The sequence below is a fragment of the Pithys albifrons genome, chromosome 10, assembly GCF_047495875.1.
Source record: "Pithys albifrons albifrons isolate INPA30051 chromosome 10, PitAlb_v1, whole genome shotgun sequence".
Classification (NCBI taxonomy): domain Eukaryota; kingdom Metazoa; phylum Chordata; class Aves; order Passeriformes; family Thamnophilidae; genus Pithys; species Pithys albifrons.
Window position 1 is genome coordinate 23,280,751 of NC_092467.1, and position 25,310 is coordinate 23,306,060.

The 25,310-nt window shown below is 43.3% G+C and overlaps 1 protein-coding gene across 9 annotated transcripts in view; it reads right to left on the reverse strand.

Annotated features, from left to right (window-relative positions):
• The window catches only part of ERI3 (ERI1 exoribonuclease family member 3), a 130,434-nt gene that overhangs the window by 103,567 nt on the left and 1,557 nt on the right, over positions 1-25,310 (reverse strand). For 4 of the 9 annotated variants that reach the window (XM_071565109.1, XM_071565114.1, XM_071565113.1 and 1 more), the window contains 2 exons: positions 17,059-17,333; positions 3,197-3,313 (listed from right to left, as the gene is read on the reverse strand). In XM_071565109.1, the coding sequence (XP_071421210.1) occupies positions 3,197-3,313; positions 17,059-17,310 (369 nt within the window). In that variant the 5' untranslated portion in view covers positions 17,311-17,333. Of the gene's footprint in view, positions 1-3,196; positions 3,314-17,058; positions 17,334-23,668; positions 23,784-25,310 lie in introns of those variants that run through there. The other 5 variants (XM_071565111.1, XM_071565112.1, XM_071565110.1 and 2 more) reach the window with 2 other exon arrangements.

The following is a 25,310-nucleotide window of genomic DNA, read 5'->3' on the forward strand; positions in this document are numbered from 1 at the left end:
GCAAAGTACCAAGGAAAAGCCTGTACGAGCACCTTCTGTGTAGAGGGAACCTTTCCTTTAGCTCCTGGTATGAACTTTCTTGGGCTCCAGACAAAGCACTTCCACAACAGCTTTTAAGAACTTGCAAGCACTTTTCACCTTCTCTGTCTAAACTTTCAGCCCACCCCTCACCATAACCAATCACAACCTGTTGTTTTACAGACACAGACTGGGAGAAAGAGAACCAGACGAGGCCTCAGAGTGAGCCAGCACTGGAAGACATGCTCCTGGCCACTGGTGCGAGGAGTTAAGAAACCTCCTGTAGCCAGGAGATGTGTAGACACACTAAAAGATAAGCAAAAGGATGCCTTGAGGGTGACCACAAGTTCCCCACCCTTCCAGGCACCCTTCCCATGCTGTGCTGTCATCTTCAAGAAGGAAGAGGGATGGGAGAGGTACTCCAGACCCAAGGAGTAAGGTCAAACAACTTTGATAACCCTTCCACGCAGTCTATACCAAGCAGTTCTACTGCTTCCCAGAAAAGGCAGCCAGCAAAGAGGAGAGGGGAAATCAGCAGCACAGCAGACAGGCTACCGTGTAATGTCAACACCACTGCTTTTCTTAGAGAGTTTATCTGGGAAAATGTCGTATTTCTACTCCAAGACAGTTTGCTGATTACCTAAGCACTTGTCTCTGGTGTACAATCTGATAATCAGGTCCAGTCTTTCTTTGTAGACAAAGAGGCCAATAAATCTCACCCTTTGTAAGCAGAGGTGCCTAGACAAAGCCCTTTACTGGCATTTAGCAAAATGAGTACTTTTCAGAAAACATAAAGCAGCAGAAAGTCAATGGCAAGTGCTGGAGCTGCTCAGGCAGCGGCCCCACAGGAGCACGTTCTGCCTGTGTCCCTGGGGTCTCAAGGGAACCTACACCAATGGCACAGGGCTGACCCCCCACACCTGCCCAGCGGCAGCCACTAACCCCACTGTTTAGTAAAGTCCTCAGTACAAGCAGTTCACCTGTGGCTCTCAGGGCAGGGTTTCAAACTCAGCCTCAGATCCAGGGCCTAGCAACAACCCCAGTTATGATCGCACTCCTGGACCTCTCAGAGCCCCTGCACCAGGCTGGTGGACTGCCAAGCTGGGAGGAATAGGGGCCATGCTTGGCACTAACTAAGCAGCAAGGGGTGCAGTGGGAAGATGTCCAGGAGCCAGTGACTTCCATGCTAGGATTAAAACTAGCTCCCTAATTCACAGTTAATAACAGAGAACTTGCCAAACCTGGCAAGTGGGACCTCTTTGTACCATTGATACCACACAGGTGCAGATTCTGCGACCATTTTGCCTGCTGCCCTCAGAACTGCCTATTTTCAGCCAACTGTGGACACAGTGCCAGACCAAGGTCAGCAGCAGAGTCTGCAGCACAACACTGAGCTGGGACACCCATGCACTTCCCGAAGATTCCTGCTAATGAATGATCATCGCACACACATACACACACAGAGATTTTCTTGCTTCAGGGCTCCATGCAAGAGCCACAAAACTGCAGAGATACAAACAGCTGCTCCAGACTTCTGTGAGCAAGAGAAAATTGAGAAACTGCCACTGTGGTGCAGGAACATTAGATGAGCTCAATGTCTTGGTCACAAGCTCACCATCCAGACAATCTCTGAATGTCCCCAAGCTGCAGCAGGCTGGAGGCTCCATTCAGCTCAGACAACCACACCATATGAGTCATGCAGACTCTCGTGCAAGAACAGAGCTGCCAACAGGCGGAAGGATGCAATAGACAGATTTCCAGAAAAAGGAATTTTGGTGGGAATTAATGAGACAACTTCTCTCTAGAATTCAGAGGACCTGCAAAATGGACAGTTTTGGCTCTACTCTAGAAGATTGCTTTGTTTCTAACAAAGATCAGGTGCAAGCCATGAGATTTTTCACATTTGTACAAGCATATGTCCAGCAAGTCTCATGGGGATAAGGACAGCCAAAGGAGTTGTCCAGCCTTCTAGCATTAAGGTTGCAAAACCGTTTCCATTATAACCCTCTGTTCTCACATATTTATAGCTTTCTGAAAGTCCATCTCCTGGGAATAATGTTTTCTGTGCTTAGTCTTTTTCTTTTTATAAAAGTTTAAATAAAATACGTTCAGATGGTTTTTAGTTACAAGAGAATAAAAATAAGTATCTGTTTTTACAATGTGAAAATATGGAAGGGGTTGGTTGATCCTGGAGGGGACTCCACCTAACACAAAGGAGTTATTTTTCGTCAGGTTACTACACATGGGACACATACACTCCAAGAGCTTAAACCTGCAGCCAGAGAAGTAGGAGAAGACACACTATGGTGCTGATGATCCCAGACAAGCCAGGGACAGAACAAAGAACTCGGATATCCTGACTCCTACAGTCAGTACTTTAGTTGCCAAGCTGGCCAACACTGAACCAGTGGAGTGGCAGAAGAAAAAGCCCAAAGCAAGAGGAACTTAAAGTTTGTTTTGATGGTTACAGCAAAGAGAAAGAACACACTTGGAAAAACAGTTAACTTCTCGTGTTGAATGAAAAAACCCCGAAACAAAGAAAACAGCAAAACTCAAACCAACCCCTGCCCGCAATTCCTTTGAGCCCTCAGGGACTGAATTACCACCTTCATTCTGTGTCTGTGGAAAGGTGGCCTCACCTTGAGAGGAGCTGTCCTCAACACCCCACAATCATGACATCAAAAAGAAAGTCTTAAAAATACACACATCCTACCATTCTGAAGGATGCCTCAAATCCCAACATGCAGGCCCACAGGAGAGTCACTTAGAGCCTCTGATCCATGCAGCCATACAGCACTTTCGCGCCCCAGACCACGCTCTCTCTGACTTTCCCCACCACAATGCACCACAGCAAAATCACACAGCTAACAGAGAGGTTACAGGATTTTGAGCATCAGCTAACATGAGTGTGTTTATTTTGTGGTCACCCAGCTAGACATTTGTTAATTGTAAATAACAACTATGTTAGCAGATCACAGCAAGAGTTATTTATGAACCCAAACTGAGGTCTTTACATGCTACTGCAATAAAAAAAATTATTCCACTTGTCCTTAACCCAAGGCTGGCATGACACACTGCCTTGCAGTTGCACCATGAAGAGGCAACCCCAGTCCCCGGTGCAATGGAAACCTGATTCCTGGGGAGACTCTTGGAGCACCAGGAAACCTTTGCACTTTACCTCTGTACAGAAGGGCGTAAGCTGGGGATGCACCACAGGCTGAACATACATGTGAAAGGTGGATTCGATCTCCATCGTCCTGCCGTTCAGCTTCAGGATAGGGAATTCGATGATTTCCTGAATAGGGCAAAAAGAAAAGCAGCTGTTCATTTAAAACAAATGAAAAATGATGCTAGAAATGATCCCATCTAGAAATGAGGTGATGACATCACCACCCTAGTAGGTAGCTGTAAAAGAGGGGTCCAATAGTCCCAAACAAAAATAAACACAACACAAAGCTCTGCAGAAGTGGGAAGGTGGTGCTGCAGCACAGAGCACATCCAGTGCCACAGGCAGAGAGGAGGATGATACTGATGCTCATCACAGCTGGGACAGGCAGCAAGGAGGTCTCTGTGCCCAGTACTGCAGCTGCACACATCCCTGCCTAAGCTGAACCTAAGGAAGATGGTCTCACATCACTCACACGTGCTACCCGGGGAACAGAGAGATGTACTTGCAGTGGGCTCAAGTCTGTATATCAAGGACATCCCAGGGGTTGAGTCCTTCCCAAGACCAGACCCGTCCTTCTGACCCCACCATCCTTTTGGAGGACACCATCAGACAGACAACAGGAACTGCTGCATGAAGCACATCCTTTCCTGAAGAGACTAAGAAGCACTGCCCTCCTCTAACAGACTGAGAAGAGGAGCTGGAAGCTTCTCCCAAATCCATTCCTATGGGACACAGCACAGTAGCAAGCCCTGCTTCATTTTCCTCTTTGTAGCCAATTTATGCTGATAGGGAAATAAAAATGTTCCTTCATCAGAAGAATATTCAATTATTTGAATAATCAGCAATCAAAAATTTACATGGACTTGTTAATAAAAAGTTTAAACAAATCCAGTTGCGATGGATTTCTCAATTATTAAAAAATACACACAAAATTAAAAAAGCCGTCCACTGAATAAAAGCGATAAAATCCTTTGTGTTCACCCCCCTCCTTCTCCACTCCCTTTCTTCCAGTTTAATGTAAGAGGAGAAGTGACAATTTGTTTGGTGTCTTTAAAGAATAATTTGTCTATGTTATTTAATAGAGATCCATGGCACCAGGGTTCTGGAGTGCAAATGAGCCTGCTGAGTGATATCCATGCAACAAGCCTCTCAAATCACTTCTGGAGAGAAACAGAGAGAGGGAGAGAGAATAAAAAAAATATTGCTTTTTAATATTCAAAAACAGTTTGCAAAATTTAATCAAAGCAGAGCAAAAGCTAACATTTTTACCACTTTGACATTTTTATTAGCGCTTTCATAAATTTTTAAAACATGAATGGAATTAGTTTAACAACAAAAAAAACCTGCCTGAAAACATCTGGAAGAGACAAATAAGAAATAATAAAAAATGGGGAAAAAAATCCAACTCCTGTGAGTAAAATCAGCATGTGAAAAATGCAGCCACTGCAGAGGAACTAACACACTTTTTTGAACCCTGGTTGCAACCCTCATGACCTGGAGGCGGAAATTATTATGAGGTTATACATATGAGCTGATGACATCACCACCCTACTAGGCAACATGTGGGCAAGAAGCTGGGTGGATAAATAGAAACAACAGATAATTTAAATACCCAGGAGAAATACCCAATTTTTATGGTGGACAGAGCCCGTGGACGCAGCAGAGCAGATCCCTGGCCCAACAGCCACACAGCCCCGGCCAGGGCACCTGGGGAGCATGTGCTGCTGATATGGAAAATTAGAAAAAACATTTAAAATAAAATAAAAGTGTTAACAATGTTAAGTGCCTAGTTGTAGACACAGAGCAGTGGAACTGCAGAGGACACAGGATTTAACTTTATTTTCCCACAGTTGGCTGGGCCACACTCCATGTGTGCCATGCGGGTTAAGGCAGAGTGGATGGTTGGGCACATCCTTCCCCAAGTCATACCACCCCATTGGGAGTCACCAGTTTTCCCAGGAAAGAGAGAAAACTCAACCCAGGGTCTGGAAGGAGAGGAGAAGATCCATGCAAAACACTTGAGCATCACCCACGTTGCCTGCTGGGGTGCAGCCAAACTCATTAGCTTCAGCCACCCAGGAGAACCCATGGAAACAAGTGAAAGTAAGAAACGCTGCACACAGCTGATATTCCCTTCAAAAGGGCTACCACAAATAGGCTCTGAAAGCAGCAAATTTCTGTTCAGAAAGAAAACAGACTATAAAGTTTGAAGTTAATGGACAGGCTGTCATAACAGAGCCAGGCTTAACCCCAGGATAACACCATTGCATCTTTCAAATTAGGCTAGGGCCTCTCACTGCCCCTTAGGTCTGCATCCTGCCCGGTGGGTGACCACGAAACCAGGCAAGCCCATGGCAGGGCAAGACGAGCATTCCCCCTTCCAGAGTGAGACACACACCGGCTGCATTTCACAGCAGGGCTGCGTTGCAATGGCAGGATAGGTCCTAAGGGACCAGAAACATCCTCAGGGGACATCAAGTGGCTGGATGCAAAGCGAGACTGAAAGACAGCCCTGCTGCTGATTTGATACACAAAGGCGTCACTTGCCTTCCAGAACCAAAGGCAAAAAGCACTTCCAGGAGGGTCAGATTAAGACAGACGGAGGAAATAAAAAGCCATACTAAAAAAATGTGGAAAATTTAACAATATCCAGAACTACTGCAGGTCTTTAGGAAGTGCATGGCTAGGAGTATGGGTGGAACCCCAGAGGAGAACTGAGCATCTTAGGAGAAAGCCCAGTCACTTTTTTGGGTTTATCTGGTCAGTTTTTGAAGCAAGTGGTAAAGAACCTTTCCCAAAAGGCTGTTTATCTGCACACTTCCTATAGCAGAGATTTTTCCAGTCTCTGGCAGTGTTTGCTTCACTGGTATCTAAGGCAACAGATACCAGCCCCATGAAATCAGCCCCACTCCTCACTAACGACGTTAGCCAGTCCTGCAATGAAATTTAACCTGTGACACTGCTGTACTTTTCATTTAAACTTTCATTTGGAGAGAAGCAGTGTTTGGAGACCCTGCAGTTTGTCCTGCTAATAAAGACAAGTGTTGGGACCTTTAAAGGTGCCATTCATCTTTTGCCTTTATTAAATTCAATTTTCTTAAGCCCATGATACATCATGAAATTAAGAGTTGACATTCCTGCAGAAACAAAAATATCTATCAACCATAAACAGAAAGGGGGGAGAAAAGAGGCCTCTATCACCAAGAATTTATGGCTTAAAGTTGATCTGTTTCCACTTTTTTTCTCTCCCTCTTTTTTTTTACAAGCATATGGTTTGTTTTAGATATCCAAAATGTTATTACAGATCTAGAATTTCATTAGTAATTATTATGAAATGGTGAGCACTTAGACACTCATACACACAACCCCCCAGCAGGCTCTGATGCAGGAAGGCAGCCGGGTGCTCTCGCACATTTCGCAACAGCCCAGCGAGTTCAACATGTTCAGCTCCATCTCCACCATTCAAGGACCTTCACTGCTTCTTCCCAAGAGAAAAAGGTGGAGGAAAGCAGCATGAGGGAGCTAAAAGGGAAGTTCACTGACACTTCCGTTTCTTTTATCAGGACCTGATAATCCATAAGTGTTACCAACACTGAGTACATGTTCCAGCTTTGGCAGTGATTTGTGCCAGCAGCATTTGGGCTGCTAAGTCTTCCCCCTGCCCCCACACCCAGCTTCTTCTTATAGCACAACCAGAAGTTATGGATGTGCTAAAATAATGCTAAGGGTGTCCAGAGGCAGCAAATAGCAGCAAGCTACCACAAGAACAAATGTACTCATTTGAATTTTGTGAGCACTGCAATTAGGCATTTTATTTAGCTCTGCAAAGTAACCTGAAAGGAAATCTGGGATTCAAACCGCTACAAATAAATAAGCAGCTTTTTATTTTCCTCTCTTTGCCATGAAAAGTTGAACATGTTTAAGTTGAACATGTTTTCTGTTGAGAAATTCTGCACGAGGCTCCCAATTACAGGCATTTGCATTTATATTGTCAGAACACAGAGCTTCTAAAATCAATATTAACATGCTTAAAGAAAAAGACATCGGCACCCTATCCCTGCCCTCAGCTGCGCCCCAAACACAGGAACAATAGGAATCTACAGAGCCAGAGGCTTATACATATCCATTACCAAGTCCACTCCCTACAACAATCTTGTATTTACGATTTCATGTACTTCAAGGAAATCTATGTGACAGCTTCCTTCAGAATTTTAACTTTCTCTAAAAAAAAAAAAAAGCAACGGGGTTCCAGGTGGAAGCCTCTCTTGCAACCTCACTATCCCAGGCCAGCAGACTGAGCAGCAGCGGGAGGCTGCAGGGTAACTGTGGAATGGCCAGGGACTTTGCAATAAGAGAGATTTGAAAAATTCATAAGGGCATGTGAAAGCACCACTAGAAACCCAGCCCTTCCTTACCTAATTGTCCTGAATGGAACTCCCCTCCCTTTAACACCAGAGCAGGGATGCACCAATTCAGCTGTCTTGATCTTCTTGCTAATAAAAGACATGAACAAGAACACAACTATTCTTGCTAAACAATTTCCTGTCACAGAAGAAAGCACCTGAAATCACACTAATTCCCACAGAGGAATCTCTTTGCTTATCCTTTTGGATCTGGATAGCTCTAACATCATTAAACAGAAAGAATAAAACGACCAGCAAGAGCTTCCCAGCTCTCAAAACCTTTTAATACAGAAACCTGTGTACGAAGTGTTCACACTTCAGGACACCGAGTTATGTATTTGAGAAAGACCATATGGCCTATTCAAAAACTACCAGAGAATAATTTATCCCTTACTCTAACCTCCACGTGAAGAAGTTTAATAAACACAGGAATAAAAGATGCCCATAAAAATCGTATCTGACTGTTCAAAATGCAATAAAAACAAGCAGAGGCTGTTGAGAGAAACGGATTTTGTCTGATAAGGAAAACCATAAAACTTCTTGCCAAAAGAAGCTTTACACCTTCAAAAAAAGTAAGGGCAGAATATCAAGGGAGTGTCTGTGGAGGGACTGAGCCTTAGCACCAGCTCATTTTGTTCAGGGATGGATCCCGTCACCCCCACTAAAGAAAAAGTCATTTTATGCACAAAGAGTTTATTTCTTAAACAAACACTCGTGTTTTTGATTTACACCATGGGCTGCTCCTAAATAATTTATGGCGGGTTAAATTTATTGCATAGCCCTGGCTGGCTGCAAATTCGAATTGCCAAATAATTAGATTTTAGGGCAATGCTTATAAATTATCCGCCGATTTGTCCGGACTTGTTTGTCAGTTGCTTTGTGCTTCAGGTCATCTTTGGCATTTCGCTGTTTGTGTTTTAATTGCTGATTTACACTTTGACAGATGAGAGTTGATGCCTCCAAGATCAGGGAGGGGGCGGGGGGTTGAAGAGCAGGAAGAACCAGAGCTTTTAAAGCCTTGTGATTTTCCTTTTTTTCCAAGGCAATTAAAATCAAAAACGGACACAGTAAGGACAGCACTAACCTAACAGATCTGCCTCCCCAGTTTCCATCCTCTGCCTTAATTATTTTTTTAACTAAAGCTGTTTCCAAGTGAGCAGCCTTGCACTGGCCCTCAGGGGCAGTAACCAAGGATGACCTCATATGTCTTTTCCCCACTTTTAAATTTTTATTAAACTAACCAAAACAAGTACCATAAAGGCAACACCTCTGCAGTGGGGGACAGCAGGACTTCTGCTGAATCAGGCCTCTGCCAGCTTTCCAAAGGATGCTTGCTGCACACACAGTGCGGAGCCTCTCAGCACTTCGGGTAAGTTACTCTACTGATTAATTCTGTCAAGGTCTTTGAGGAAGCAGCTGACCTCCAAATTTCTTTTTCCATCACGACTTAAGTGCACATATGCACACACCTAATAATTTAATACATTTAAATAACAATTATCTCCCAGAAAAGCACGAAGGCAAATACAAAACACAAGTCAAAAACAAAACACAAGAGGGATATGGCAGGGATATGGAAAGACCACAAAACATTGGGATAAGATGATGTGAAAAAACATTCTGCTGCCCGATCATTGAATATCCAATGTTTCTTCCTCCTCCTGCTTCCAGATGAACTTTATTGCCTAACCTCTAAGCCTGGACCTCCTCAAAGATAAATTCTGAGCTGGATTTTGGGTTCTGCACTGGCATCAAACATGCCTCTTATTTCCTAGTGCTTCCTGACTACTCTGAGGATGAGGGACCATTTCTCTTTCTTTAATAGAAGCTGAAATTCCCATCTAATCACATGCCTCCAGGAGCCTCAGCTTTAAAAGAGACATCTAGTCCATGCACCTGCCCGAGGGCAGCATCATCACCCCCTAAATAATTTCTGACTTTGTCTAGGCTGTTTTTACCGACTCCAATAAGAAAGACTCACACACTCCCCAGGCACTCTATCCTCTTGTTTCATTAGTCTTATCATTGGAAAGTTTTTCCTAATGTCTAATCCAAATTTCCCTTGATGTTGTTTAAATTCCTGACTGCTCTTCCTACACACAGCAGACACAGGCCAGAACACTGCCTTTCTCATTTTCACAACAGAAGACCTCACCTTACATACCCCTCTTGTCACTGCACTAAACACAACCTCAGGCTGCACTCACATTTATGTTTTGCAGACCCCTAGTCACACTCACTGATTCTTTTCTTCACCCTCTCGAAAGAGTATCTTTTAGAATATGGAATTCCAAGTGAAGCACTTCCTCAGTGCTTCCTCACTTCCCTCCTTACAGGGCCAAGAAAAGGAGGATCCACACGTCTTAAAAATGACATTTTCCCCCCTAAACTTACCACTGCTGTCCTTGGGACTTCTTTCATGCCTGCTACAATATGTGAAAACCTGACAGCAGGTTCACAACCCTTGTCCTGCCATCCTCAAAAAAACTTTTGGTAATAATTTCTTCCCAGGCTGGTTCCTTCTTCTCACCACCAGCATCATCTGTCCCTGTCAAAACCCACTAAGCTATTCTGATCTTTCCAGCAGGATCCAGACATCAAGAATAAGGCAGAATGTCCCTTCTCTTTTCACACCTGGGATAAGAAATATAGACCAACAGACATCAGCACTTCAACTTGTTTCTTCAAGCACTATTGACATACATTTAACCACGCAGAACATGTCTACTGACATAGCCAACAACAATTTAAGCTTGACAGTTTGAGGGAAATTTAGTACTCAAACCAGGTTAAAAACAGCACACATACATTTCCAAGTACTACCTTTCCACTGCAGGATGACAAATTCACTATTCTTTTTCACATCCACTCATTTCTACCAGAAACAACCAGGCTGTGCAGTCCCTGTTGCAGAATTATCAAATCATCTCAAGACCCAACCTCTTCACCTGATATTGAGCAGCACAAATGATCAATGTTCCCAGCAACACTAAAACATCTGGGATAGGTAGAAAGGGTATACTAGTGCATATAAATGAACACCTAGGGTTTTACAGACATCACAACTAGCTGCTGGTGACAGCACGTTTCTGCCTGACAGAGAGGAACTAAATAACATAAGGAACAGCTATTTTGCCAGCTAACAAGTGCACAGACCAACAAAGACAACACAGGGATGGTTGCACAATAAGCTCGACACAAAGGGCAAAAAGCCCGCAAGATTTAGTTATGTCCTGTGCCTTTCTCATCAAAAGAGCTGAGTTGCATGGTTTTTTTATCAGGAAGGGTTTGTTCAAAGTTAGATGAGACCACTTTCAACTTCAACACAGCAAAGACCCCAGGTCCCCCAGCAGCCTGAAAAGCATCCTACCCTATGTAGCAGTAGATAGATGCCACATTATGGAATGATACTGCCTAGCTTTAAAACATCATGCTGTGAGGGATGCAAAATACTGCCTCTGCCTGTGCCCCAGAGGCTGTGAAACAGCAGCAGGCACCCACCAATCATCGGCAACAGTACAGGGCCAAGCACACAGCAGGACAAGCACAGTAAACATAAAAATCTGTGCCACCCATCCCCCTCACTTGGGAAATGCACATCGTGTGAGCATTTCCAACAGCACACGTTGCCCTCGGCAGCAGCTTTACAGAGAGGTGAACAAATCTTTAAGCACCATAGAGTGGACTTTCACATTCCTGAGCTAGCATGGATCTTTTCTTTTCCGGGTGACTGCCACTCAACTACTTTCTGCTGTAACAAGTCTACTTAACTTTGCAACTTGTCACCTAAACGATGCATAATGTTTGCACAGCTAGGGATACAGTGTTCAAACGGCACAGGTGGAGAAACGCATAACTGATGTGGGGTCTCCACACGCTGCGAGGGAAAGGGCAACATGACTGATTGCTTTAAAGGAGTCATCTCATCGGCCTGTCAATAACCAGCCAAAAACTGAGCAGGTTGGGTCAGGTTAGGACTGCAGCAATTGGCCACCCAAGTGCCTTTGGTATTTTAGTCTTGTTGCTATAATAATGCTGGGTTTGTATCTTTAAATAAGAAATTGCTTTGAATTTCTTTTCATACATCAGATGTCTTGCCTGGTGGTCTCATGGCTGTGCTCTCTAGGAGATTTGGGTTCACTAACTGTTCATGTTCTCTAGTTCATCAGGTTTTAAATAAATAGAGCTAATTCTGTTGCCTGAAGTCATAACCTGCCCTGTCAGATTCACACAGGTCACAGCAAGGTTGTCCCCATTTATTGGGAGAATGTGGGAGGTCTCCAAGGCAAAGTGAATGCAGGTCTGAGACACCAGGTGTGGTGCAACCCTCAAAAGTTACAAAGTCTCAAAAAGATTTTTCAAAAACTTAAGGCAAACAGAAAAATCTATCTGAAAGGGCTTTTATATGAACTATTTCCTGCCACTCTAGGAACTTAAAGCATTAAAGTAAGAAGAACAGCATAACAACAGCCATAAGTGGCAAAGAGATAACAAAATATATATATATTTACTTACTTAAGAGTCAAAAGACGACTTTGTGTTACATGCATTTTTAACGGCATTCCTCTAGAAATAGCACTGTAAGAAGCTGAATCAAGAAGTAGGTAATTAAAACTACACTCAAGCCTAAGCTGCATGAACATAGGTAATTGCAGATTAATAGTCCACTGTAATACTTTTGCTGAGTTAAAGTTGCCATGGGAAACAAGCCTGAACGTCTTCACTTTTCAGCAGCTCATGATCATCCTCAATAAAAGTTCTGGCAGGTGATTTCTAGTGCATTAAGCCTAACAGCCACACCAAAATGGTGCAAGAAGAAAGTTGCTACATGGGGATGCCTGGATAGAACAGACAGGCACATGTCCTTTATACACCTCTGGGTAGGATTGTGACAATGTATGTTACTGTGTGAGACACCTTCACATTCCCATCCTGACTTTCAGCTAGGATTGCCCTGATGGAAGCTCCACAGAAAAACATGTGGAAGGCACGCAGATGACACCTTGCAGCCTGCTTCCCAGCAGACCAGCAGTCCCTCCACCAGCTCCTCCTGAAGCAAGTTTGTGATTTCAGGGACATATTCCTCCTACAAAATAGCCATGGATACAGGTCCCAAGGCAGCTTCCCTATCATCTATCTACTCACCTTGTGCAGAGAGCTCAGCAGGGACTGCACATCTGTTGCTACGGCCTAAATTTGGTGGAAGTCTACATCCATTCCCATTACAAGGTCAGTCTATAAATCACAGCATCTCAGGAACAGAGACATAGGACTCAGTTGTCCCTGCCATGGGAACAAGACCACAGGTAGAACAGTACAGGTGGTGAAGAGGCAGCAACCATCACAGCCACTCCAGCTGCACCTGCCTGTGACTGTGGGCTGGAACTGCAGGGTGAGTGTTCAGGGGCTAATGCCTCTAATGCTCAAGGAAACACAGACCCAGGCTGACTTAACCTTCTCCTTCATTTGTACTTAATATTATCTGACAGAAAGACTGGCTCCCATTTGTTAATATACTTTTTCCAATTATGACATGTACTATGATCATCCAGATCTGTGTGTACCCTTAAAAATAAATTAGCAACTGAACATATGCTTATTTACAGCCTCAGTGCTTACGGTTTTTGTTGAAACACTGTTTTGTATTTATTAGAATGTCCAGTATCATCTGACAGCAATTCTAAATAAAAGTTCTCCCAAAAGAACAATCAAAATGCATGCTAAACAGATTTGAAATATGTAGTTACACTAAGGAAAAATATTAAAATACTTTTCTATTTGAAATGCACTATTTAAAAGAACACAGTTTTGTCTGTAAACAATTTGTTCTTCTACCTCTGGTCACAACCTTCTTCCACGATGAGAATTCACTTTACAGAGAGTTTCAAAGAGGCAAATTTCTAATTCTCGATTATCAAATTTGAGGGTATCCAAGACACTGAATGCAAGCACTCGAAAAAAACTGACATGAGAAAAAGGAACTTCATCATTACCAAAAGCTAAATGAGCAGCTTATCAACTCCTAGATCCAGCTCTTTCTACCAGGTTAGGGGTCTGATGTCCTTTACACTTCCAGGCAGCAGACATACAAAGCGTGAATTCTATTTGATTTTCATTTAAGTGGCTTTAATAGATTACAGTAGATATTAACATCCTACATAGAAGGCAAATTTCAAATTTAGCTTTGAACAGATCTGATTTCTACCTTCAGATTTTTTATATTCACCCACTCTATTACAGATCTGATTTCTACCTTCAGATTTTTTATATTCATCCACTCTGTTGAAGTTGAAAGCAAGATACTTTGCTTGCTGACCAAAAGAGGCACACTCTCTTACTGCATTAATAAAATAAGGTTACAGGCAGACACAGATCTGACTCTGTGCAGCTGCTTAACACAGTCACGGAAAGCAATGACCACCATAAACATTGGTGTATACAAGGACAAAGGGACAAAAGAGCAAGGCTCCCACTTATTAATGCATCTTCTCATGAAGCTAAAGTATCACATGTACCCAGCTCTATGGGCTGACAGCATATAAAAGCAGAAGGTACTTATAAACTCTTAGCAGAGAGTAAAGGAAAAAACTCAGAGCTGAAAAATTAAACACACCATGGTTTGGGGTCCACTGACCTTCACAGAATGACAGTTCCCATCTGACCCCACAGGGCTTTGGATCACATTCCAAAGGCACAAGGTAGGCTTTAAAGAAATGCGAGGGGCCAGTCATAAACATCTCTTACTGCCAACCTCTAATGACCTTTGGCTGGCTAAAACACTACATGACACAGAATGTGCAGTTAATGCCCCTCTACTTTTTTCTCTGGGATGGTCCCCTTATTCATAGATGCATCCAAAACCTCAATAAACTAAGCAGTTTCTATGGGTATACAAACATGCACTTTGATTTAGGGGCATATCTGCTGAAAGATGTCAGAAGTCAGGGCTGCAAGGATGCTCCCATTCCTTTGTGGGCAGGGAACATGAAGAACTCTCAATGCCTGACCCAGGAGTGGTAAAGCAGAGGGCAGTGGCCACAAGGCACTCAGTCCCAGCCACTGGAGCCACAATGCAGGCAGCTTCCCAGGGGAATACCACTGTCCTTGACCCTCCTTGATCCCCATTACAGAGGCCATACCATGAGACCTCAGAGAGATAGGGCAGTGTGAAAGGGAATGGAAATGAAGGGGTCTTCAGGGCTCACGAATGAGTATGAAGGACTTCCCCAGGGATAAAGACAGCGAGGTTGCTGGTTGCAGAAAAGCATGAGTAAATACAGCAGGAGGGGGAGCAGACAGGGCAGTCACACATCTCAGTGTGGATAAAAAGATAGCTCTTTTAGTAGTTTCTTGTCAGAAGCCAGAATATTTACAAGAGCAGTTAGTGAGAAATGTGAAGTGTGCTGCATGGTGGCAAGTGCAATCTGCAAGACTTTTAGGCTGAACTAGCTAAATTTACAGCTATGTCTACCCACTTAAAGTAACCTGGATCATAGCTTAGCTTAACTCTGTATATGCAGCCTCCTCATCAAATCCCAATGCATTTGAATTTCACTGGATTTAGACTTCTATTTTTCAGGTATTAAAACAAAAGCAGAAAAACTACCAGGATTACAGTGAAGATCAGCACCTCACCACGCCTGGCTCCCAGGTCTGTCCTCAGACTAAACCCATCTGCAACTACTCCAGTGAAAGATCTCACCACTTGAAGAAAACATCACTGAAAGATATGACAGTTTGCTCACCATGATATACAGCCAAGTAGTGAAGAGGACAAAAGCAATGCTGGTCAGCAGAGAAGTATGAGGTAGGTAAGGACATCAACTAAAGTGCCATTTTATAAAGTTGCCCAATTAGCAGGCCCTTTCAGCCTTTCCAGCTACACAGAGACCCACGTAGCAAAAGTAATTTCTTTATTTGTCAAACTAATTTGCTGGTGAGGATGTGAGAGACTGACAGCACTTTCCACACATTATATGATGCAGACAGGCACTGAACACAGCAGACTGGAAAGACAACACTGAAGAACATCTCCACCTTAAAGGTGCTACCTCACCCACAAAATATATAGCAGATCTGCATTGGCCCAGACCATTACTTTCCCTGGCAAGGACTTGGGGACAAAGCTCCTTAAAACAGTAGTAATCATATTCCACTCATGCTCCTTTTTACTGCCAGCTGTAAACTAGCTCCACATGCATCATGGTTTTGCATCAAAATGTGCACAGACCAAACCCATATCCAAAGAGACAAGGTAGATTCAATTTACAGCTTTGACAGGTCTGTGCACCCGAGGCAGAGCATACAGGAAATAGCCTGACATCTGACTTGGAGAGCAGTTAAGACCCTGCTAGCAAAACTGGATGCAGAGCCATAATGGCCTCCCACAAAGAGCCAGCAAAAGAGCAGGGAATTTGATATCCGTTTTTTGAGTAACATGAAAGGCAGGCAGCACTCACCAAGGCCCTACCAGGGAAGAGAGGAGTCAAGTTCAATCCCACCTTGCAGCATCCCTTAGCTAGGACGAGCCCAAGGGAAACCACAGCTGCACTGGGAAACGAATGCACTGCATCGAGTCACTTCAGCAACGAAACACCACACTGAAAACTACTTAAACCTTTCATACAGTCAAAACAAAGCAAAAGGAAGTTGTTCTGACCCATTGCAATACATGCAAGCCAAGTGCTTGGTAGGGGACGGTGAGTTCAATTTAGACTCAGAAACTCTGTTTGTTCACCACCAACCCAGTATTAGGCTTTTTTCTTTTTAGTACAGTTTTCCAAATTAAATGGAAAACCTAGGCTCATCCTGCTAACAACTGAGAATATATTTACTAATATGCTCTACACTACTATGGAAGAACTGTCTGCAGAGAAACCTCTGTACTTCATCTGCATCTCTGTATGTCTCAAGTGGTAGAGTATTGGAAGATCTCTCTGAAGCTGAACTCTTCCTTTCTCATCACACTAAAGTTAACACCCAGGCAAGATATTTGATCTTACTGAAACATGTACAAACTGTTACTCTTCTCAATTTAGAAATACCATTATGTTGCACATATCCCTATCATTCAAAATATTCTTTTCCCAAATCTGTTCACTACAAATACCCATTTTCCAGAATCAAACAAGGTTGGCATACTCTACTGCAAGTTTCCAGACAGAAATTTTCAGACCCTCCTCAGTTCAGACACATTACAAGTATACATGACTTAAAGATTTTTTTCAGTAACACATGAATTGTCACTTCCTTGATGTAAATCAGACTTCTTCAATCATTCCCATCAGACAATCCTGGTATTGCTTCTGAAACAGTAGGTGACTAGCAGGAGTCCTGGAGAACCAGCAACAGAAAGGAGGTGGGACAAACCAAAGACAATGAGTGAGTCAGCACTGTGCTTTTTCCTTTTAACTCTCAGAACATCAGCAGCAATTTGCAAGGGAATAATTAACATGACTGACTATTTACCTGAGGATGAATCTGTGGTTTATCACACGTAGCCTCAAAATCCAGCACTAAGAAGTAGTGATATCTCTGTGGAGGGAAGGATGACATTGCTGCCATGGAAGCTCCAAAGCCGTGGGACGCCAGTTTCCTGCTTACGATGGAGCTGTACCCTTTGAGAACACCAGCCAGGAGGAGGGGGTACACAGCTTGTCTTGCCCTTGAAAGTAAGTTTTGGGGAAACTTTGCTGCTCCAGTATGGAGAAGTGCTATCATTGAACATCCAGAGGCATCTGAAACTGAAGAGAGGCTCACATTACTCATGTACACATACATCTCATCTCTCCTAGTCACTGCCCTCCTCTAAGAGGGATTCCCTCTGTGCTTCCCGGTGGAGGTTCCAGCATTGCAAACTTGAAATAACACAGTAACCTGCTCTAAGAAGAACAGGTGACATTTGGACTGAGCTTAAGGTGCCCAGAATAACAGACAACTGAAAATTAACCTCTGCAAATGGCTCTAAACTAAGCACTATGAGATCATGGCTTCAGGCACAAGATCATACACACCTACTGAACTTCAGCATGGCAGAACACCAATTAAAACACAGAAAATCTGATCTAAGCCCCACTGAAATTTATGAGGAAGCCTTTTATCTTTTCATATATAATGCAGTTTCCGATACATGACAGGAATTAAATACAGCAATACACGTATCAACACTACAACCCATCCAAAGAGCTTGGCCCTGAAATACCTGTCAGCTGCACCAAAACATTCCACTTCTATTACAAATCCATGTATCTGGTAGCTGGAAGACTCCTCCCCAGGGAAGTTCTCAATTTGCCCTGTGTATGAGGTTTCTCAGAGATGTGAATTTAGTGCTCTGCTCCATTTCTTACTTCAGGTATTTTCAGAAGAGCCTATCAGTTCAACTAACCATACCCAGGGACTGCAGGAACTACAAAATGCAAGCAAGGACTCTATAGGTTACAGTCTCCCTCCTCAAAACACCACCACACTCAGACATCACCTTTTGATGCTTCTATTTAACAAATGATATTTAATAAATTACATTATCTATGTGAGACTACTTGGATTTTCCCTCCTACTCTTTTCCTTTCAAAACTTTGCAAGAAAAACTTGCCAGACTGTTACTCTCCAAAGCAGGTCAGCCTCGGGCTGTTAACAGATCTCTAGGAAGTTCAAGCCCAGCTCATGATGTAACATAGGTGGGTACAGTGACTGATACCAAAACATGCAAATTGCAACAACTCAGTCCTCTTGAAGAAGAATATGAGTACTCCCTCTCTGTATGCATATATATATGTATGTATGTATGTATGTGTATATACATACACACACATCTTGCTACATAGGTATTTAAACCCATCCCCTCAGCTGGTCCCACTGTTTGTGGCTCTGGGAAGAACTCCATGGCACCACATGCCACCCACCTGTCGCCTTCTGAGCCCGGCCTCGCCACACCTTTTTGCTCAGCCATGAAGGGCTGGAAGCACCCGCCCCGCAAGACATGGGAGACAAAACAGGCACTGCAAAATGAGGAGTCACTGCTCATGAACAAAGTCACTGTTTGCACAAAAGGCAGCATTTGCTCTCTCCCATCCGTTAGTCCGTCAGGTAAATAATACACGTGCCAAAACACACACTTAATGAGGTAAATAATATGCCTTGAATAACAGCTAAATCTGTATTTACCTGCGAGACCAGAGAAACTCGGAAGGACCAGATTAGGAGATAATTGCAGCTAAGGAGGTTGTGTGCTTCGAGTAAACATGCATTTGGTAACCTTCCCTTTCCAAGGTTTTGCGTGAAAGGCAAAAATCAAAGGAGCTGAGAGATGTTTAGGACCAAGCCAGCACCCACACCGCCAATTCCATGGTGTATATGCAACCCTGCCTTAAGGTTGTCACACTCTGGGGGGCTGCTTGCTTTATCAAAGCAGTGTGCCAGGCTTCGGGTACCTAGAAAACTGAAAACTAAAGTTGCAAAATAGAAAAGAAGAGCCCAACATGGTATTTATTTTAAAGGGGCTCTGTTCTACCTATTGCCTTTCCATCTACAGCGTTGGCTGCCATTCATAAATGCATTACTGCCAAATAGAAGTTAGTTATATTCACTTCTAACCTGTGCCAGATAAGAGATATTTAAGGTATACATGCTTTAAATCTTCAAGCCACTGGCTATGAATCTAAAGGCCCATCACAGCAAACACAGCATCTCAGAATAAAGCAGCTTGTAAGTTACTTGCAGTAAAACCTGGTCTTTAGCCCACTGCATAAAGTAAAATACACAGTTGGAGTGGGGGAGGCAGGCAGGCTCCCTTCCCTATATAAAACACAGGCAATAAAACATGTATTATCCACCTCCCACAACAAGATCGATACTTCTCCTATGTATCTTAACTGGCAAGACCAAGGTTATCTGGCATGGACTCCACGCATCTTCAGGCTGGACTGCACTACACACTGTGGTGCAGAGACTCCTGGGCCAGTGAGACCACACATAAAAGGCAAAACGGCTGTCGTGGCAGGAGTCAGACACGTCACGAATCAGACAGAGCAGCACCACTCCAGACCTTGGCAGGTCTGTGTCACACAGGCACCCTGCAACATCAGCAGAGGGAAGTAGCAGCCAGCATACCATGCCTGTTTACACTAAGCACTTCTGCAGTGGTCCATGTCTAGCAACAGGATCAGGCTCCCCATTGTGAAAGCAGCCTCTGGCCCCACTCCCTGATGTAGCAGAAGGAGCGAAGCTTCAAACAGTGCAAGTGGGGTATTGCATGACGATTCCCCTACACAGGCAGCATACAAATATGGGCAACCCCACTACAAACTCTGCACCTTCAGCCAAATGAAGTTTTAACAGCATGTTTACCCAGCCACTGCTCTGGGTGCCCTGGGAAGACCTCACATCATCTTCTTTGGCAAGGTCAGAGTGCCTCAGAGAGCAAGATAGCTGGTGAGCAAACACACTTTATTAGAAGTCATGTAAAGCATTTATAATGGCTGTGACAATGCAAAGCACTAGTAATTATCCTGTATTTTTTTCCAATAGACAACGATGAAAGCTACACAGCTTCAAAAATTAGAAAACACAGCTCTATCCATATAAATCCACATGTTCAGTGATTCCATTTCCAAACCTACATAAAACATACCATATATATTTCTTATACACACAGCATCAGATTATAATCTCAGACAGTGCAAGCTGTCACATCTGGCAGTCAATCCTACTGGGTTAATATTTCATATCACACAGCTCAAATTCCTCACACAGATACACATGAAATGTAATGAGACCATGAACTCAGGCTGGACCTCAGGAATTATTCTGACAGATTGTACACAGATCTAGGAAAAAGTGACAGCACTTTACATTGGCTGCACCCAGTAAGATGGGATGTGGCCACATGTGGGGGGTTTTGGCTGGAAGATAAAGTTTGCGTTACATGCTGTATAACAACAGTGTGTGTCCCCTGTGACAGTACTGGCTATAATCAGAATCTGGATTTTAAAAAATAATTTTAAAACATTATTCTCTGGACATCAGCTGCAGGTACCATCTCAGGCTTCTCAGAAGTCCAAGTACATGGTACTAAAGCACAACAGTTTGACCACCAGCAAGTCAGGAAAGGCAAGTGCCCACTGTACCCACCAGCTTTGCCAGGGGCCCCACTGAGTGCAAAGTGGAGAATCTGCACCGGTGGCTGTCACATGCCAGGCTTCCTCCTGGGAAAGTTGCTTAAGGACAACCAAAGCAGCAAAGAACAAGACAGGCAACTCCTGTCCTGTGAAGAATTCTGGAGACAAGAGTCAGCAAGTACTCTCCCCTGACTGTAGGACAGTCCCAAAGCCAGAAAGAGAGACGTGTGCAAATTTCAGAGGATTCAAATCCATCAACAGCAAGACAAATTAGCTGAACTTGAGCTGAATGGCTCTTTGCACATAACATAAATACGAACATTTTGGAACCACATCTAAATAAAATCACAGCTTGCCTTTAACCCCAAAATATTCCCCTTCACTGTCCAATTTCATAAGCTGGGTAGGGAGGGGGCAGGAAGCCAACACATAACTTCAGATTGGAGGGGTGACCCAAGAAATTGCATGTTTTATGAGAGCCTTCACTTATGTGTTAAATTACTTTGTTATGGCAATACAGCCCACCACCATTTTAGAAAACAAACAAACAAACAAAACAAAACCAGAAACCCCCACTAATCTAAACGACAAGACAAACTGAAATTAACAAAGAAAAGCAAGCAAGCTCTGGGAGTAAAATGCTTCAGTTTATTATTTGTGCAAAGCCTCAGCAGAGGAAGTTGTGACTCCTGGCCTCCAACAGACAACTCAACTCAAGGCTAGATCAACCAAAACTAATCAAAAATATGTCAGGTTTGTCTACTTTATTAAATTTAAAGAGTAAAAAGATAGGGTAATAGAGATGGTTTTTGTAGAACAAAATTGCATACATTTAGCAACATCTGGAACACAGTGTAACAAAAAGTGCAAGACTTCAATTTTGGTAGCTGTTCAAATGCATACTCAGAGGTCAAATGTAAGCCTGTATTTCACTTGTGTGAAGATATAACTGAAGAACAATAGACATAACTCAGATTTTTTTTTAAATCAACTTCAACCTAAAACCAAATATTTCATTAGATGAACTACAGTCCAAAAATGACAGAATCTGGCCAGCCTGTGAGGCAAGAAACAATATGAACAAGACCAGCTCATCCATTCTCACCATCCAAACTTGCAAAAAAACCAAATACATAAAGTAAAACAAACAACAAAAGACAAAGCTTTTAGAACTGTTTAATAAAGTAACACAATTTTAGACACGTAAATTTGCTTCTTTAATTTGTTAACCTCACAGTACCATTCCTTGAACATGAAAATAGTACACTTCCATGGCTGCACTCCCTTCACGTTTGGCTGAGTTTGTCTCCAGCACTGCCAGACAACCAAGCCTGTGTTTTGGAAAATTTGTAATTGTAACTTCCCCAAAGCATTGCCACGGCATGCCTATGTGCTGGCCCATCAGTACTAATCTCAGACACAACTTGGTTTTTACAGCACTCCACAATCGCACACAGGCTCTTCCCACTACAGATGAAGAGATCCCTGTTCTCAAGAACTTACAGTCTAAAATTAGAAGCAATACAACAAGTGAGGTGAACAGCAGAAAAGAATGAAGGTTACAGGGGGAAAGGTGGGCAAATGCTTATCTGGGAGTAACAAGCATCTCAGTAGTACAACTGAAAAAAATAATTCACTCTGTGTAAGCACTGCCTTTCCTCTATATGCCATTATGTAAGAGATAAGTGAACACAGAAAGGGCTGACTAAAGGATGGAGGGCATTCTCAGGTTAAGGAAGGTCTCTTCCATTTCTTGAGCTCATTCTTCCTGCTTGGTTCCTTGGCTGATATGTCAAAGCCACGATCACATATGTCAGAGCACCAGAATCTCTTCCATTGTGACATCACAGACAAGATGGCTTGTGAGATCACAATGTGTGAGGCTGAAGGCGCTGATTACTCCCTCAAGGGGAGCACTTGCTGGAGCTATGGCACCCTACAAGGCTGGGAAACAAACACATCTCAGTTCACTTGACAACACAGTGAAACCCACATGAGACTCCACACCAGCAGGACTTGAACTTGTCCAAACAGACCACCCAGAAGCCATCCCAAAGATGCACAGTATAATTCCACTCCAATTTTATTAGGCCACCTCTGCTAGGCAACCCACTTTCGTCAGCTCCTTGACTGGTCTCCTAAGACAGGCTTTGCTGTGTATTTTTAAACCTTCTCCAAGAGTAACTGCAGATGAGCAAACGGTTCTAAGCTGGAGTCTGAAGAAGTTCCACACAGCAAAGGACTGGTCACTTAGAAGAAACGTAGAGAAAGGAAAGAACAAAAATTAAAACAAAGCAACAACAATGCATACAGCAAAAGCCACAGAGGAAGAGCAGATTTACTATTAAGGAAGAGAACAGCCACACAGGATCAGACCAAAAATCCTCTAGTCCCGTCTGCTGCTTCTGTATGGGGGCAATAAGACAACGCAGCAGGGTGAAACTACACAAAATGAGGTTAACCAAGCCAATAGTTCTGGGAGGCCAAAAGGAGGCAGGCCTGTCCTTCCCTCTCAGTCTTACTCTGCTGCTGATTACGTTACACCAGTTCCTGAGCTTGTCTGGCCCTTCTATGAGCCAATTCAACCACAGGAACCTATAAAAGGACTAACACAGTCAGAATAAAACACAATTAAAACAAGATAGTTTCTGTCTGGTTTAGTGAGACACATCAGCTCGGGGCCAGGCTGGATGAATACCAAAGCTCAAAGCACAGGATGGGCCCTGACCAGCAGGAGCAGGAGCAAGAAGAGCCATTGGGAGCCGTTGGCTGTCTCAGCCATGCAACAAACCACGTACTCAGACCAGGACAGATACCTGGGATGGCATGGCCCTTTCCAGGAAACGGAGAAGGTATCTCGGCTCTAGCAGTATAGACACATAAAACTTGAATTCACAAAGCCCATTGGACCATCCTATCTGAACTTCATGTAACGGCTGGCCACAAAGTTTCCACTTACTTACTTGAACTCAAAGCCTTGAACAACTTTCAGAAAAGTTTCAGGCCTTGAATTGCAGCATGAAGAATGGAGGTTCCCCACTACCTTCAGACAGCTCGTTCCAATGGTCAATCCATTTGCTGTCAAAAAATAACATCTTGGTTTTCATTCAAAGTTTCCCAGTCCTGGTCTTTGAAAAAAGTTCTGAAATTTATGGCACTTCAGTGTTCTCAATCCATAGCACGGCTCCCAGTGCCAAGAGCAATAGGTTTCTAGCTACTATGCATCTAGTCAGTAAAACCTACAATTGCATATTGGTCTCATTTCATGGAAAAGAGATATAGTCAGCCACCCTTTGTTTAATGGAATTTGGCATGCATAAATACTTCATCTTCATACAGATGAATGCTACAGTTGTTCACACCACTTATACAGCTGCACAGCTTTGTTATCTGGAAAATGAAGGTTAACACCTGAGAGTGCCAAATGAATCTCAGTCTGGATTCAGTGAGACAAGATTTACACTGCTCAACACACTGGCCACTTCTGATCTTCACAAATGAACTCCAAAATGTTAAAAGAAAGGCAGTACTCTGGCAAAGTTTTGTCCCGGTAGACTGGCAAATGCTCCAACCAGGGTAGCAGCTAGAATGGGGACATGGTTTCCACACAACCCAGTCTCTGTGAGCCTGGAAAACCTGCCAGGGAAGATGTTGACTCTAATATTCAACCATAGAAAGAAATAATGACTGTAACAAATACAGTCAAAATTTAAAAAAATATATTTTTTGGTTGGGAGTGAAGTATCTTTACCTGCACAACCTATATGGAGAGAATTTAACTTCTCAGCTGGCATTTGGCCAGCACAGATCACTTCTCTTAGGGGAGGGAAATGGTCCAAAAGATACCTAGCAGCATCAGCCAACACCTCTGTTCTAGGTTATGCTTTGAGAGCCACAACTTGTCCTCTGCTTCCCTCATTCCCCTGCTTGCCACAGCACCATGCTGGTATGTTAGCTCACCACTACTAGAGAAAAACACCAGGAGTTTCAGATTGACTATTTCAGCAAAAATACCTGCTTCAGATGCAAGGACAGACTTGTGGCAAAAGCACAGCAGCTTACAGCCTTCTGTGCTCTTCTGTAAGCACAGCTGGATGTCACCATAGCTGCACTCTAAAGTCTCATGGCCCTTTCCTAGAGGTGAGCACTGAACTGATACAGGGACAGAGTGAAGTGCAAATACTTCTCACGTTTAAGTCTCTTCCAGAACTCCATTTCCAAAATTTGAGGGGGTTAAAAAAAAAACCCAAACAAGGCCTTCCAAAGTTAACAGAATCAAAACAAGATAAGCACCAAACCAGCTGTACTCAGGACTCCCAAAGGAAGCAAACTGAAGCGACTCTCAAGAGCAGAACAGAAACTTCAGGTCCTACCAGAGCATATTCAATCCAAGGACTTCTTCATTTAACATCAAGCATACAGGCATTTTCTTTAATTCTTTAATCACATTCTTCTTTTGGATTTTGGTAACACTCAAATCTGTCTAGACACACTAACTTTACAAAAAAAACCTCCAACACACCATTATGCAGAACAACCCAAAGTTTGAGATGAACAAGAATAGCAAAAGGGCCACAGGGTCACTCCTTTGAACAAAATAGGCAT